The 14,307-nt window shown below is 54.4% G+C and overlaps 3 protein-coding genes across 4 annotated transcripts; 2 read left to right on the top strand and 1 right to left on the bottom strand.

The window, feature by feature from the left end:
• The first annotated feature begins 574 nt into the window (after positions 1–574).
• Positions 575–2,524, top strand: rab40c (RAB40c, member RAS oncogene family). Its single transcript, XM_053850733.1, has 6 exons — positions 575–728; positions 814–874; positions 936–996; positions 1,067–1,144; positions 1,205–1,427; positions 1,499–2,524. The coding sequence occupies exons 1-6, from the start codon at positions 587–589 to the stop codon at positions 1,768–1,770; spliced, it is 837 nt and encodes a 278-aa protein (XP_053706708.1). The 5' UTR covers positions 575–586; the 3' UTR covers positions 1,771–2,524.
• Positions 2,525–3,802: 1,278 nt separating this feature from the next.
• On the top strand, positions 3,803–11,411 carry LOC128750531 (xylosyltransferase 1-like). 2 transcript variants are annotated; one of them, XM_053850716.1, is made up of 11 exons: positions 3,803–4,157; positions 6,126–6,630; positions 7,203–7,375; positions 7,440–7,642; positions 7,836–7,916; positions 7,990–8,206; positions 8,481–8,657; positions 9,023–9,288; positions 9,823–10,018; positions 10,113–10,449; positions 10,593–11,411. In XM_053850716.1, the coding sequence occupies exons 1-11, from the start codon at positions 3,885–3,887 to the stop codon at positions 10,913–10,915; spliced, it is 2,751 nt and encodes a 916-aa protein (XP_053706691.1). In that variant the 5' UTR covers positions 3,803–3,884; the 3' UTR covers positions 10,916–11,411. The 2 variants fall into 2 exon arrangements, with proteins under 2 accessions (XP_053706691.1, XP_053706689.1); XM_053850714.1 differs by having other exon boundaries at positions 9,020–9,288.
• A 14-nt stretch (positions 11,412–11,425) lies between these two features.
• On the bottom strand, positions 11,426–14,106 carry kat8 (K(lysine) acetyltransferase 8). The gene is made up of 11 exons (XM_053850726.1): positions 13,715–14,106; positions 13,286–13,360; positions 13,045–13,223; positions 12,928–12,981; positions 12,696–12,860; positions 12,538–12,627; positions 12,333–12,473; positions 12,152–12,245; positions 11,886–12,036; positions 11,674–11,828; positions 11,426–11,609 (listed from the first exon to the last, which is right to left on the bottom strand). The coding sequence occupies exons 1-11, from the start codon at positions 14,025–14,027 to the stop codon at positions 11,545–11,547; spliced, it is 1,482 nt and encodes a 493-aa protein (XP_053706701.1). The 5' UTR covers positions 14,028–14,106; the 3' UTR covers positions 11,426–11,544.
• Positions 14,107–14,307: the final 201 nt, after the last annotated feature.

Raw genomic sequence — 14,307 nt, 5'->3', positions numbered from 1 at the left:
AACCGAGAACGCTCGCGCTGACTCACCGGACTGGATCCTGCTGCGACCCGCTCTGCAACGTACAGTCACCTGCGCCGTTTTTTGGATGTACGGCTGGGAAATCCCGGGACTCTCCCCGGAGGAGAGCGGCAGAAGGACGGCCTGAAGTTGAGCTAACCAGGTTAGCATGTAGCTCTCACTCAAATGTCATTTCTGTGCTGTGACGTCACGTATCGCCGTTTCAACCTCGAGTGTTGATCGTTTAACCGTGTATTTGTTGGCGGCAGTTGGTCGCTGCTCACTCGTACCTGTCTGTATTGAGTCAACAACAACCGAAATTCCCCTTTCCCCGGCCACCTCAGATTTGACTGGGATCCTTTTGTGGGGGTCTGATCCGGGACCTGGGCTTCATTGATGGTTGAACCTTGTTCCATCGCAACTGTAAATGAAAGTGCTGACGCTACACAATCTGAGCAAGAGAACCATGGCCTCCGACCTTCTCCAGGCTTTGTGTTGTCTCTTCTGTCCCCCAGTGGGGAGGGAGTCCTGTATGGAGCCAGCGACTCCTGGTGCCGACCGCCGGTCCTGAGCTCAGATGTGAGGTGTCATGGGGAGCCAGGGGAGTCCGGTCAAGAGCTACGACTACCTGCTCAAGTTCCTGCTGGTGGGAGACAGCGACGTGGGCAAAGGGGAGATCCTGGACAGCCTTCAGGACGGATCGGCCGAGTCGCCGTACGCTTACAGCAGCGGTGAGTCGGGTCACGCCGTCGAACTTCAAGAGCCTGAGGAGCATCCTGGTGGAAGCTCGTGGTTGTAATGACGTGCTCTCTGTAGGTATCGACTATAAAACCACCACCATCCTGTTGGACGGCCGGAGGGTGAAGCTGGAGCTCTGGTGAGAAGCTGCTGCTCTGGCGTGGTGTTCTCCAGGCTGATGGCCGTCTTTGTCTCCGCAGGGACACATCGGGTCAGGGACGCTTCTGCACCATCTTCCGCTCGTACTCCAGAGGAGCTCAGGTACATCTGCTGGCGGCGCCGAGCCTTGGCTGATGGTTTGGCCCGTGACATGTTCTCCTTGCTTCTCCAGGGAATCCTGCTGGTCTATGACATCACCAACCGCTGGTCCTTTGACGGGATCGACCGGTGGATCCGAGAGATCGACGAGGTCAGCTCCTGGCTCTTGTACGACCTTTGCTCTCGCGGCTAACAGCGCTGTCCTTCCCAGCACGCGCCCGGCGTTCCTCGCATATTGGTGGGGAACCGGCTGCACTTGGCCTTCAAGCGGCAGGTGCCCACGGAGCAGGCGCGAGCGTACGCCGAGAAAAACGCCATGACCTTCTTCGAGGTCAGTCCCCTGTGCAACTTCAACGTCATCGAGTCGTTCACAGAGCTGTCGCGCATCGTGCTGATGAGACACGGCATGGAGAAGTTCTGGAGGCCCAACCGAGGTGAGTGACATCTCCAGCTCTGAAGGCTGAACTGAGACTTGAGCTTGTGTTCCCTGTCTGTCCTGGGCCAGTGTTCAGCCTGCAGGACCTGTGCTGCCGGGCCATCGTCTCCTGCACACCGGTCCACCTCATCGACAAGCTGCCGCTGCCGGTGGCCATCAAGTCGCACCTCAAGTCCTTCTCCATGGCCAACGGCATGAACGCCGTCATGATGCATGGACGCTCGTACTCGCTGGCCCAGCCGGGGGGGTCCAAGGGGAACAGTCTGAAGCGCTCCAAGTCCAGCCGCCCCCCGCAGAGTCCCCCGCAGAACTGCACTCGCAACAACTGCAAGATCTCCTAACCCCCCTCCCACAGCTAGGATCAAGAGGGACGTAGAGGCCCCCCAGGGGTCAGGTCCAGGTTAAAGGTGGACCCCAACACTTGACACTGCTGTCGCTTCACGCCTCACTTGTGCGATCAGAACACTTCTTGTCTTGTGCTGTGGGCGTCAGCTCTGACGCGCCTCTGACTGGTTTGAACAGAACCTCACAACCTAAGTGGAGTACACACACGCACCCGTGTCCTGGATCTGGAGCTTAATCTGGGTCCAACTGAACTTTATTGATGCAGGGTTTTCACGTGTAAATAAACGTGTCACCATGACAGCGTGACCCAGCAGCTGCATGAGTGTGTGTGTTCGTCATCACTCAAAACCCCTCATTCAGTGAGGAACCGATGTCCCAGTCATGAAAAGGTTTCTTGTGAGGCTCCAGGTGACGCGTGCTGAGTCAGGGCACCCTCTGCTGGATAGCTACTCAACTGCAGGAGCAGTGAACACCACTTCCCCCTTTTCCTGTTGACGCTTAACAGTTTCCTGTTGCCACAGTCACAACTGTCTGGGGTCCCGGTGTGTGTGTGTGTATCCGCCATCTTTATTTTCGTTGTTTCCTTGATGATCGGTGATGTCACAGGTTAGAAAAACAATGTCTTGATTGTTTTGACAGGAAACAACAGGCGAGAGAATGTGATTAAATTATTGATCTTTTCAAAATAAAAGTCCTGAATGTTTCACAATCCCAGTCTGTGATGCGAACCCAAGGGTCTGTCTGGTGATCAGTTTCGGAAATCTTTATAAAATATAAAGCAGATGTCTAACAGTGTCTAACAGAGTGTTTTCAGCTGTTTGTTGTGTTTAAGTTGGATGGAATGAGACCTGATAACAGGTTAACCTTGAATGGAAAGTTACTCAGCAGAACAGAACTCAAAATAGTTTCACTGAAAGGAAAGTGAAAGGGAAAGGTTTGCGGGGAAACTCCCGCAGACCTGTAGAACGCAGACCTTGCGCTCAGACCGGCAGCCGACGAGGACCAAGACGGACGTCTAATTCAGGACCAGAAGCCACTGGATCAGAACCAGGTCAGAACTTTTGTAGAAAGATGCTAGTTAATGTGATCTGCGTCCTGTTCTGGGGTTCTGTCGCTGAACTCTTGTGTCCCGTGACTTATTTGGGTGTTTGGGTCTGGTGCAGGGACCAACCATGAGTTACAAGTGGATGGAAGACGACTTTGTCTTGCCGCAAGGCGTCACTCGTCTCATAGCTCCGCAGCCTGAAGAGGGCAGGACCTACCTGATGTACCATGGAACCAGCCAGGCCAGCGCCGCGTCCATCCTTCGCTGTGGCTTCCGCCAGTCTAAGGATGGGATGCTGGGCCCAGGTGTCTACCTGAGCCGGGACCTGGAAAAGGCCAGTCGCTACCCGATCGATCACCCGGAAAGTGACAAGGTGGTGATCCGGGTGATTGTCAATGTGGGCAAGGTCATCGCCATCAACTATCAGGGTCACCCGCGCAGAACCACCTGGCACGACCCGAGATTCGGACCGGTGTTCGATACTGCCTGGGTGCCCCCAAACTGTGGTATGGTGAAGAGCGGCCTGGAGGAAAACTGCGTCTGGGACCCCCAGCGCATCGCCATCGTGGACACCATCGAGCCCTGTCTAGTGTACTACTTCTGTCCCTATCAGTGATTGTTGTTTATGAATAAAAACAGTCGATTCTCAAACCAGCAACCTGTGAACAAGAGTGTCTGCGCGGTGAGGTGCGTCCAGGTATGTGCGACTGAGCAGAGGACCGCAGGAGTAGATGGGTGTGGTTTCGGAGCCAAGCAGCCGGGCCTCTTTGCTTCAGCTGCTGCTCCCGCGACCCGCCCTCAGATAACTGCCTGGACTCATTTCAGTCAGGAGGGCGGCGGCGTTTCACTTGTCACGCTCCACTCCCCTCGATCCGCTGGGGTTCCCCCTGCCGCCACACGGGGGCGCCACAGATCGACCCGCTCAAACTCACCTCTTTTCCAGCTGCTGCCAAATTCTCTCTCACACCACGCACGCACACACCCTTCCCTCACAGCAGCGCCTCCCCCCGGCTCCCGCAGCTCTCACTCCCGCTGACGGAGCTCGGAGTCAGAGGGAGGTGGAGGATGGCCGGTCACCCGTGTGCCCGCAGGCTGGCCCGGCGCTCCACGCCCGCCCTGGTTCTGACCGCGATGGCCGTCCTGCTGGTCCAGACTCTGATCGTGTGGAACTTCAGCAGTCTGGACGGAGACGGCGGCGCCCGGAGCCGCGGCAAGCGCGAGGACCGAGCCGCGGTCCTCGACAAAGCCGACAGGCAGCACGCGAGGAGCGGGCAGCAGAGGAAGGGCGACCCGCTGCGGCCGCTCGGAAAAGCCGCTGCTCGACTGAAGCTGCGGGCGGTAGGTTCTTATGCCTTCATTTCACGTCGTTCGAGTCTCCCCTCCTGGACCGTTCGGGTCTCTGTGAGGGATGCTTCGCAGCTGCACACTGATTTGGACCTGCACGCCGAACCTCGCTGGGGGGAAAAATCGTCTTTTTAACGCGCTCATTTACGTCACCGGGTCCAGGCGCTCAACTTGCCTGTTAAGATTTTCAAACTCATTGCTTTAAAAACACACAGCACGTGCGCCGTTCACAACCCATCTGACGTGTTGCTTCTGTCCCTGGGACTCCCCCCACAGTCCAGGTGAGTCTGACGCGCGACCTGTTGCCGGGTGGTCCGCGTCCGGGGTCCCTCAGACCCGGGAGTGCTGAGACTGATGAAGGTGCTGAGTCGTGAATGACCCGGTTGTGACGAACATCTGACTGGACTGGCAAATGAGGATCCGGGATCGGAACCCGCACCTGGTTCTGGTTGTGAGAGAGAGTGTGTGTTTGGCTGCACCCAGGTGTTTTGTGCTGCAATAAAGTGCTGAACATACTGTACACACACACACACACAGGGAAGATCACAGGGCATCCGGTTCACTGTAATGAAAGGACACTGAGGGAGATGCAGCGTGTGAGAGAGCGAGGCGGAGAGAGAGTTGGTTTACGCTCTTAAGAATGAAGCCACAGTAAAACCCTCCTGTCACCTCGGATGGGAAATTCAAGCGTGTACGTGTGAGGCACAGTGTCCTCTCTCATCCAGTTTTGTTCTAGTCCAAAACCTTGGAGGCATCACTGAGGCGCTGAGGGGCGGCGACGACTCCACCGTTAAAAAAAAACCTTGTTTTCTCAAACCTGCTTCAATATTTGCTTTCTGACTGCAAAATAAATTCGAGATGGTCCCAACACTCCACTGTGTGTGTGTGTGGAAGAATCACACCTCTGTAGGTGACGGCTGGCATTTCCGTCTCCATGAAAGCTCGGACCTCTGGGCAAACCTCAACACACACACAGATTAACATTCATGGGCATAAACTGCTCACACACACACACACACATGCTTGTGCTTCTCATGGGTCAAAGGTCAAATTATTTGTTTCTGAGTGGAACCACCAGCAGAAAATTTGAGAACGTTCAGTCAGTGTGTTCAACCTCAGGTTCGCTTATAATAATGACAAAGGAAATGTTTTCATGTGTTGTGTTTGTGTGTTCATGTGACGTGTTTGTGTGTTCATGTTTTCATGTGTTGTGTTTGTGTGTTCATGTGATGTGTTTGTGTGTTCATGTGTTGTGTTTGTGTGTTCATGTGTTGTGTGTTCATGTGATGTGTTTGTGTGTTCAGGTGTTGTGTTTGTGTGTTCAGGTGTTGTGTTTGTATGTTCAGGTGTTGTGTTCGTGTGTTCAGGTGTTGTGTTTGTGTGTTCAGGTGTTGTGTTTGTGTGTTCATGTGATGTGTTTGTGTTTTCATGTATTGTATTTGTGTGTTCATGCGATGTGTTTGTGTGTTCTGGTGTTGCATTCATCTGATGTGTTTGTGTGTTCATCTGACGTGTTTGTGTTCATGTGATGTGTTTGTGCGTTCATGTGATGTGTTTGTGTGTTCAGGTGTTGTGTTTGTGTGTTCAGGTGTTGTGTTTGTGTGTTCAGGTGTTGTGTTTGTATGTTCAGGTGTTGTGTTCGTGTGTTCAGGTGTTGTGTTTGTGTGTTCAGGTGTTGTGTTTGTGTGTTCATGTGATGTGTTTGTGTTTTCATGTATTGTATTTGTGTGTTCATGCGATGTGTTTGTGTGTTCTGGTGTTGCATTCATCTGACGTGTTTGTGTGTTCATCTGACGTGTTTGTGTTCATGTGATATGTTTGTGTGTTCATGAGCTGTGTTTGTGTGACATGTCTATGTGTTCAAGTGCTATGATTGTGTTTTCAGCTTACATGTTTGTGTGTTTATGTGACCTGTTTGTGTGTTGGTGGAACAGAGAGACTGAAGCTGTTGTTCTTCCGCAGGATGTCCATCGTTCTCACCGTCCGAAGGAAAAGCTTCACTCTGACAGCAACAACAACGAGAACTCTGTTCCCAGAGACTTTGCTAGTGTGGACAGCAACGGGAACCTCGCAGCTCACCAACGTCAGCGCCTGCCGCTCGCTAACGCCAAGCGGAAGCTGGAGCAGGTCCAAGTGCAGAGCATGCTGGGAAAGTCTGCCCAAGCGGCCCTCAAGTTCCCTCCAGTCCAGCCCAGAGCGACGGCTCACAACCACACGCGCCTCTGGAGACCCCGTCCTGTCGGCCCCACCTCCCCGGCCCTCCCTCCTGGCTCGCACCCGCGGAACCGGACGGCCTCGCCACGGCCTCCTGCGGTGGCGCAGTGCGAGATCAACGGCAAGGAAGTCATCTCTGCTCTGTCCCGCGCCAAGAGCAGCGAGTGTCGGCAGAAGATCGTGGACACCTACTGCAAGCACAAGGAGAGGAAGCTGATGCCCGAGAAGGTGCCGCGCTACTGCCCCGCTCAAGGTGAGCAACAGACCGGGGTCAGACCACCCAGGGTGTTCGCTACGTTTCCATGACTGGAGGGCTTGTGACTGACAGATGAATATGAGGTTGCTGGTTCTGAGTGACTTCAGTGGCGGACAGCACGTGTTCAGGTCTATTCTGGGAGACGCGTGAGTGGAGCCACCATCCGCTGCCGCTCCTTGGTCTGTGGTCTCTTTGATACCAGGCGGGCGGGTCGGTCCGACGGGAGGTTCCAGATCAGAGCATTCAGCTCCGGACTAATTACAGTGAGCTGGACTGGACCCACCGGGTCGAGCGTCCGGAGGCCCACAGAGGGTCCTGCTGCTGCCGCTCTATATTTAAGCCCACTCACACACGCGTCTATAAATACACCTCAGCAGAACATGTTCTGGTGAAGGTCACGACTGGGTCCAGATGCTGCGGCGTCCACCTTCCATAACCATCTGATTAGAAATACAGAAATTATGTGATACAGAGAGAAACTAAATTTGTTTAAAAAAATCTGCTGAACCACCTCTGACATGGAGGTCAAAGGTCAGAGCCTGCCTGAGCTGACCATCCTCTGTGTCCAGGTAAGGCCAGCGTGACCCTCCACTGGGACGAGGCTCTGGTGGGCGGAGCCTCGCTGGCACCTGTGCGGCTGGCCTTCGTCCTGGTGGTCCACGGCCGCGCCTCCCGCCAGCTCCAGCGCCTCTTCCGAGCCATCTACCACACGTCGCACTTCTACCTCATCCACGTGGACCAGGTGAGTCACGCGACCCCAGGCGTGTCAAGCAAGCAGCTGAGCCGACCTGTCTTCTGGACCACAGAGGTCCAACTACCTCCACCGAGAGGTGGAGCACCTGGCCGCGCGCTACCCAAACGTGCGTGTCACGGCGTGGAGGAAGGCCACCATCTGGGGCGGGGCCAGTCTGCTGGGGATGTACCTGCGCAGCATGGAGGACCTGCTCAACATGGCCGACTGGTCCTGGGACTTCTTCATCAACCTGAGTGCTGCAGACTACCCAGTCAGGTGGGGGCGCTCTCAGTAGAGTCTCACGCATGGGCCTGACACAGCGCCCCCTGCAGGGCCACAGTGAAACTCACTTGTCAGGCCAATGAAGGTCCACAGTCGCTGGAAGCTAAAATCTATCAGGTGGTCGATAAGTCCGTCACTGTGACACACTCTATTGACACGTGTGTGTGTGCGTGTGTGTCTCCTGCAGGACCAACGAGCAGCTGGTTAACTTTCTGTCCAAACACAGAAACCTGAACTTCATCAAGTCCCACGGCCGAGACAACGCTCGGTACGACCGCCGCCTGGTTCACCCGCCTCACTCCGTCACCTATCAACCGCCTGTCTGTGTGTGTGTGTCGCAGGTTCATCCGAAAGCAGGGTCTGGACCGGCTCTTCCTGGAGTGCGACACCCACATGTGGCGTCTGGGCGACCGTAAGATCCCTGAAGGCATCACGGTGGACGGAGGTTCTGATTGGTTCCTGCTGAGTCGAGAGTTTGTCCACTACGTGGTGACGTCACAGGACGACCTGGTGACGCAGATGAAGAGATTCTACGCACACACTCTGCTGCCAGCTGAGGTATACACACACACATTGCTGTTTTTGTGAGGACCTCTCATTGATATAACCCTTTCCCCTGGCTCTCCCCCTAAACCTAACCATCCAAAACACCTGAACCTGGACTCTGAACCCAACTGAAATCCAGTTAGAATGACCCAGTGTGGACCAGCCAAAATGTCCTCACAAAGCAAAAAAGTCCTCATAAGATCAGTGTCAAAGATTGGTCCACACAACAATATTAAAACATGTACACACACACACGGATCCCATGTGACTTGGGCTTGTTGGCCAGTCCTTCTTCCACACAGTGCTGGAGAACAGCGCCCTCTGTCAGACGATGGTAGACAACAACCTGCGTCTCACCAATTGGAACCGGAAACTGGGCTGCAAGTGTCAGTACAAGCACATTGTGGACTGGTGCGGCTGCTCGCCCAACGACTTCAAACCTGCAGACCTGCCGCGCTTCCAGGTGATATCCACACACACACACACACACACACACACAGTCACCCCGCCCCTCCCCCTTCAGGAGCAGCCTTGTGGTCAGTTGGTCCCTTCAAGTTTCTGAACGTTTGATATTTTTAGTTTCCGCTGCCGAGGTTGTTATTATTATAATGTCGGGCTTTGACCACAGGGAGGCGGCGAGGAGCCACACTCACTCACACACACAAAGCATAGAATGATCTGTTCCAAAAAAAGGGCTGCTGTTACCATGGTGACGCTCCGCCGTCCGTAACTTGAGAGAGTCATTATTAAAAGCCGTTTCCATATCGAGCGGGGGAGAGCTCAGAACCGGGCCGTCACAGAACCGGACCTCTGCTCCGTCTCCAGCAGGCAAACAGACCTACCTTCTTCGCCCGCAAGTTCGAGGCCAGTGTCAGTCAGGTGGTGATCAACCAGCTGGACTGGTACCTGTACGGGCCTCCCTCCCCCGCCACGCCGGGTCTGAGCGCCTACTGGGAGAACGTCTACCAGCGCGACACCGACGGCACCCTCGGACTCGCTGACTCGGCTCTCGCGCACTTTCACGCCTTCACCCGGATGGGCCTCAAACGAGCTGCCGGGTCCCTGCAGGGACGTGCCGGGGACCACCGCTGCAGGTACACACACACACACACACACACACACAAAGGAGGAGTGTTTCACCTCTACTAGAGGTTGTGTTGCACACAAATTGGACTCACACAATCCCCCCACTGTGTGTGTGTGTTGTTTACCGCCTTCACTCCTCTACACGATGAACAAGTAGGTTCTTGTCAGCTGGATATGTGTGTGTGTGACATCATCATTGAGGGAGGGGTCGTGAGGGGGGTCAGTGCTCACTGTCCTGAGCCCCCCGACACCAGCTGGACACCTCTTCATCTGTGTGTGTGTGTGTGTACATGTGTTAATATTCTTGTCTCTGGCAAGACACTGACCTTATGAGGACCTTTTACTGAGTCAAGACATTTTGGCAGGTCCACATCGAGTTTTGAGGGTGAAAACATCAAAATATCGGGGTTTCTGGTTCAGGTTAGCCATGTGTTGTGGAAGGTTAGGTTTAGGGTGAGAGGCTGGGGAAAGGGTTATGGCACTGAGCAGTCCCCACAAGGATGTGGATGCCAACATTTGTGTGTGTGTGTGTCTCACTTCAGGTTCGTGCCAAACGGTCACCCAGACTCGGTTCATATCTACTTCCTTTCGGACCAGTTCCAGGGCTACCTCGTGCGTCATGTGACCACAAACAAAGAGTCCAACCAGCTGGAGACTCTGGAGACCCTGGTGACCCCCCAAGACCACTTCAAACTTGCGAGCCCCCCCCACCCCAACAATCGACTTCTTCATGTGCAGGTTGGTCTCACAAGCCAGTACCGTGTGGCCACTGATCGTTGACCTTTGACCGTGTGGCCACTGATCCTTGACCTTTGACCTTTCATGTCCGCAGGTGGGATCTGACTGGGACCCTAAAGAGCGACTGTTCAGGAACTGGGGAGGTCTACTGGGCCCGAGGGAGGAGCCGGTGGCGGTGCAGCGCTGGAGCCGAGGCCAGAGCAACCTGACGGCCACGGTGGTTTGGATCGACCCGACCAACGTCATCGCGGCCACCTACGACATCCTGGTGGACGCGGCGGCCGAGGTGACCCACTACCGGCCCCCACTTAACCCCCCGCTGCGGCCGGGCGTGTGGACGCTGAGGGTCCTGCAGCACTGGAGCCTCCTGGGACAGACCAGCTTCGTGGTGGCGCCGCTGGAGTTTCACCAGTGGCAGCCGCTGCAGCGAGGTAAGATGCGCCTCTCAACAGAAAAGTGCTGACTCAGTTGGACAAATGCAGACACAGTGACACCTAATGGCTGTATTTTTTCAGTGTAAAGTTTCATTCAGTTTAGGTGGAGGTTGTTATGTTGACTGCTGTTGTGTGTCCAGAGGAGGCGCTGCGGCTGAACGGAGGTCCTCCCAGGAACTCGTACATGGACCAGAGCTTTCATGGACTCAACCCGGTCCTGCGTCTGCCGGTCAGCCTGAGCGCCGTGGAGGAAGCGGAAGCCAACGCCGGCCTGACTGGGGCGCCGCTGCGACTCTGGCTGGACAGGCTGCTGGACGGCGCCTGGTCGGCTGCGGACGTCTGTTCGCTGGGTGCCAGCCTCTGTCCTGCACTGCAGCGCTGCCGCAGGACCCCCTGGAGCTCCGCCAGTCCCGACCCCAAGTCTGAACTGAGTGCGCCCAGAGCGAACGGACGCATCAGGTAGCGGACGGACGTCAGAGGACGACGGACAGATGAAGGAAACGAGTATTTATTTATTTATTTTAGTTTCTGTCGACAAAGACGCACCTGGACCTTCAGGCTTTTATTTTGAAAGAACTGGATTTTCTATTGAAGCTGACAGTTGACACATGAACTGCTCGTCATTTTGCACAGTCAAGAGCAACTCACCTGCAGGTGATCGCTTCAAAGAACTGAAGGTAATTTAACTTATTGAAAGTTTTTTGTCAAAACAAACTTGAATGTTCTGAAAACAGATTGTCGTCCTCAGCTTGATCACATGATAGTTGGACGGGAATTCTGGGAAAACGTGCCTTTGTTGTTCAGAATTCACGTGTGATGTTTAATATTTAAAATATTAGAATAAAATATCCAACTTTTTTCAAAGTGATATTAAAATTGAATGAATTCCCTGTTCAGATAAGGGTCAACCAAGTATGGACAAAGCTAGCATGCTAATAGTCAGACTGAGCTCTTCAGAAACAAACAGCTTGAGTGTTGTAAGAAAATAATGATTTATTTACACTAGAACACAACGATGAGGTCAAAAAACAGGCCCCGGCGTGATCCTCCCTGGCTCCGCCTCCGGTTCACAACAGGTGATGCGTCAGCAGCTCACTTCTTGTTCAACTTGACTTGTTTATTTTTGGGAGGCGCCCACTTCAGACAGAGGGTGTCGACTGTGAACCAGAGCAGAGTCAGGAGACAGGTAGTTGGACGGTGGTGAGGGGAGCTCCGCCCCACCTGTGATGGGAGGTCTCTTGTACTGGGCACTCTTCAGATGCTCCTCCACCAGTTTGGGGGTGACGCAGATGACATGCTGACCCTTCCAATACTTGACCATGTTGAGCGACTGCAGCGTGCTGATGATGTCACTCTGAGTGATGCTGGTCATTTGACTGTGGAGCCGTGAGCAGGTGAGTCGACTCAAATCCTGAGCGCGTGTGTGAGCCTACCTGAGGTCTTTGATGGACAGCGTCCCCCTGAAGTCTCTTAGGATCTCCAGTAGAACCCAGGACCAGTAGCTTCTGTAGCTGAGCTTGCCCAGGTCCGACAGTGGCTTCTCTGGAGACCCCACCGCACTCTCCAGCTTGGACAGCTCATAACCTGAACCAACACGTACCATCACAGTCACTCACGGTCCGGACCGGACCCACTGCCCCACATGGGTCCTCACAGAGGAGCAGCTGTGACCACCCCTGAACACAGAGAAGCGACTCACTGAAGGCGATGAGGAACTTCCCGTAGCCTCGTCGCTGGTACGGCGGAAGCGTGAGAATACACGCCACGTTGTTGCCATCTGGCGACTCTTTCTCCTGTGGGAGACGGACAATACTGAACTCTGATCATGCATCACCAGCAGGTGGCGCCAAAGACAAAGAAAGGTGCAGAACAAAACCCACTTTAGAGAAGTAGCCTACGATGTGCGCCCCCTGCCGGTTGACCTCTGTGAGGATGTAGAAGATGAAGGGTTCCACGTCGAAGTAGAGGGTCTTGTGGTCCAGGAATAGCTTGGCTAGCAGACACAGGTTCTGACAGTAGATCTGCCAACACAAACGTCCCGGGTCAGGGGTCGTCTCTGAGGCCAGACCCTCAAAGCGGACTCACCTTGTGGTCCCGGCCGTCCACCTCATACACTGAGATGTTGCTCCTCCTGTAGATCTCTTTGCCCGGCGGCTGCTTCCACTGACAGTAGGACTGCACACAGAGGTCAGAGGTCACACTGGGGATTCCACGAAGGATCTGGGCCATGTCTCAGTCCTGACCAGGTGGTGTCGGAAGGTCTTCTCGAACTTCATGTATTTGAGACAGTATTCGCAGATCCACAGCTTGGGCTGCTTGCCATAGTCCTCCGGGAACGGAGAGAAGTACCAGGCGTCGATCTCAAAGTTCCCGATCTGGATCTTGTCCACGTACTTGACTTTGGTGATCTGGGGATGAGACCACAGTGAAGAAACACGGCGCTCACACTGTGGCCCGGAGGCGTCGTCTGCATACCGCCTCGTGTTCCTTCTCCAGCGCCGCGGTGGTCGGGTCCATCTCAGCGTAGGTCTGCGGACAGAAACGACGTCAGGCTGCTGATGACATCACGCACACTCATGACCTCACACACACCTTCTGCACGTGGTTGATCTCATCGTGTTTGCGCTTCTGGTTTCGGGTGATCTTCCTCTCCGGCTGGTCCACCAGGTCGCCCAGGCCACCGATCTCCACGCTCTTCCGAACGGCGTCCTTCACCATCTTGGTCAGCGCCAGACGGGACTTCCCCACCCACTCGTCCAGACGCCTGTTGACTGGAGGAACACCTTCATTCCAGTCCATTCCACACAACCACACGGACCCTCTCCTAACTTACATCCGACATAGTGAACGTAGAACTCCTGCCGTCCCTCCTGCTCGTTCAGCCGAGACTGAATCACCTCTGCAGTGTCTGGAAACAGAAGACACAAACTGTCAGAGCAACGGTCACGTGATCGGAGCGATTCAGCCAGGGGGCGCATGCAACACAACAAACCAGTCAAGACCAGGGAGACTAGGACGAAGAGTCGAGGTCAACACTGATGGATACGTGCATCTGGAACAACCTGAATCTATAACTAAAGCGTTTAACATTTCGGTTTTCCCGCACCAAACTTCATTGAAGCTTCATTGGCAAGTCTGAAAAACCGTCAAATCTAGCCACGCTTGAAAGAGCCCGGGTTTAGACTTCCACACTGCATCGTTTGTTAAAACCAACAAACGACACAAACCAAACAATGAGGCGCGTCAACACGTGAAAACTCACGCCAAGTCTTGTCGGCACGCTGACACAAATACGTCTCTCCGATCTGGACCGACACCTCCTGCTCCATGGCCAGAACCGCGTCGCGGTCCAGAATGTGGCGGGTGCCAGAGCCCCGGGCTTCGCTGACAGGACAGCCGGCCTCGGTCTCCTCCTCTTCCCCGCCACTGCCGTTGGAGGAGCAGGGAGCCGCGATGCTTGCTTCCAACTCCCCGCGCTCGCTGCCCATGTGGCTGGAGTCCATGTCCACGTCCGTGCCTGGTTCCGAGTCCTTCCCGGTGCCGTACGTCTTGTGGTACTCACCTCCGCCGGTCATGACTCCGAAATAGAGGAAACATTCGAACCACAACTATGCGTAGGCTCGACGACAAACGTTCAAGATGGCGTCAGACCAGATGCCCCGCCCCGTTGAAGGCGGTCATCTTGCGCAGGCGCAGTGTAATTGGTACGCCGTTTCTCTTTACTTTCGTAAAAAATCGCTTCATTTGATCGACCGTACTGAATATTTTACATAAATCAAATCATAAAATCATTATATAATTGTTTTCAGAGGAAATTCTAACGCAGGTGACAGTTTGGTTCGGATTGGTGGGTGA

This window comes from Synchiropus splendidus, chromosome 19, assembly GCF_027744825.2.
Source record: "Synchiropus splendidus isolate RoL2022-P1 chromosome 19, RoL_Sspl_1.0, whole genome shotgun sequence".
Classification (NCBI taxonomy): Eukaryota; Metazoa; Chordata; class Actinopteri; order Syngnathiformes; family Callionymidae; genus Synchiropus; species Synchiropus splendidus.
This window is presented reverse-complemented; position numbering and strand designations above follow the sequence as displayed.

Bases quoted from the DNA above. Each gene is read 5' to 3' on its own strand.
- rab40c (XM_053850733.1), top strand. From the start codon at position 587: ATGGGGAGCCAGGGGAGTCCGGTCAAGAGCTACGACTACCTGCTCAAG. The intron at 875-935 runs GTGAGAAGCTGC...TTGTCTCCGCAG, and splicing joins AGGGTGAAGCTGGAGCTCTG to GGACACATCGGGTCAGGGAC. The intron at 1,428-1,498 runs GTGAGTGACATC...GTCCTGGGCCAG, and splicing joins GTTCTGGAGGCCCAACCGAG to TGTTCAGCCTGCAGGACCTG.
- LOC128750531 (XM_053850714.1), top strand. From the start codon at position 3,885: ATGGCCGGTCACCCGTGTGCCCGCAGGCTGGCCCGGCGCTCCACGCCC. The intron at 6,631-7,202 runs GTGAGCAACAGA...CTCTGTGTCCAG, and splicing joins GCGCTACTGCCCCGCTCAAG to GTAAGGCCAGCGTGACCCTC. The intron at 7,917-7,989 runs GTACGACCGCCG...TGTGTGTCGCAG, and splicing joins CACGGCCGAGACAACGCTCG to GTTCATCCGAAAGCAGGGTC.
- kat8 (XM_053850726.1), bottom strand. From the start codon at position 14,027: ATGACCGGCGGAGGTGAGTACCACAAGACGTACGGCACCGGGAAGGAC. The intron at 13,224-13,285 runs GTAAGTTAGGAG...GTGTTCCTCCAG, and splicing joins CTACGTTCACTATGTCGGAT to TCAACAGGCGTCTGGACGAG. The intron at 12,628-12,695 runs GTCAGGACTGAG...CTCTGTGTGCAG, and splicing joins AGACCTTCCGACACCACCTG to TCCTACTGTCAGTGGAAGCA.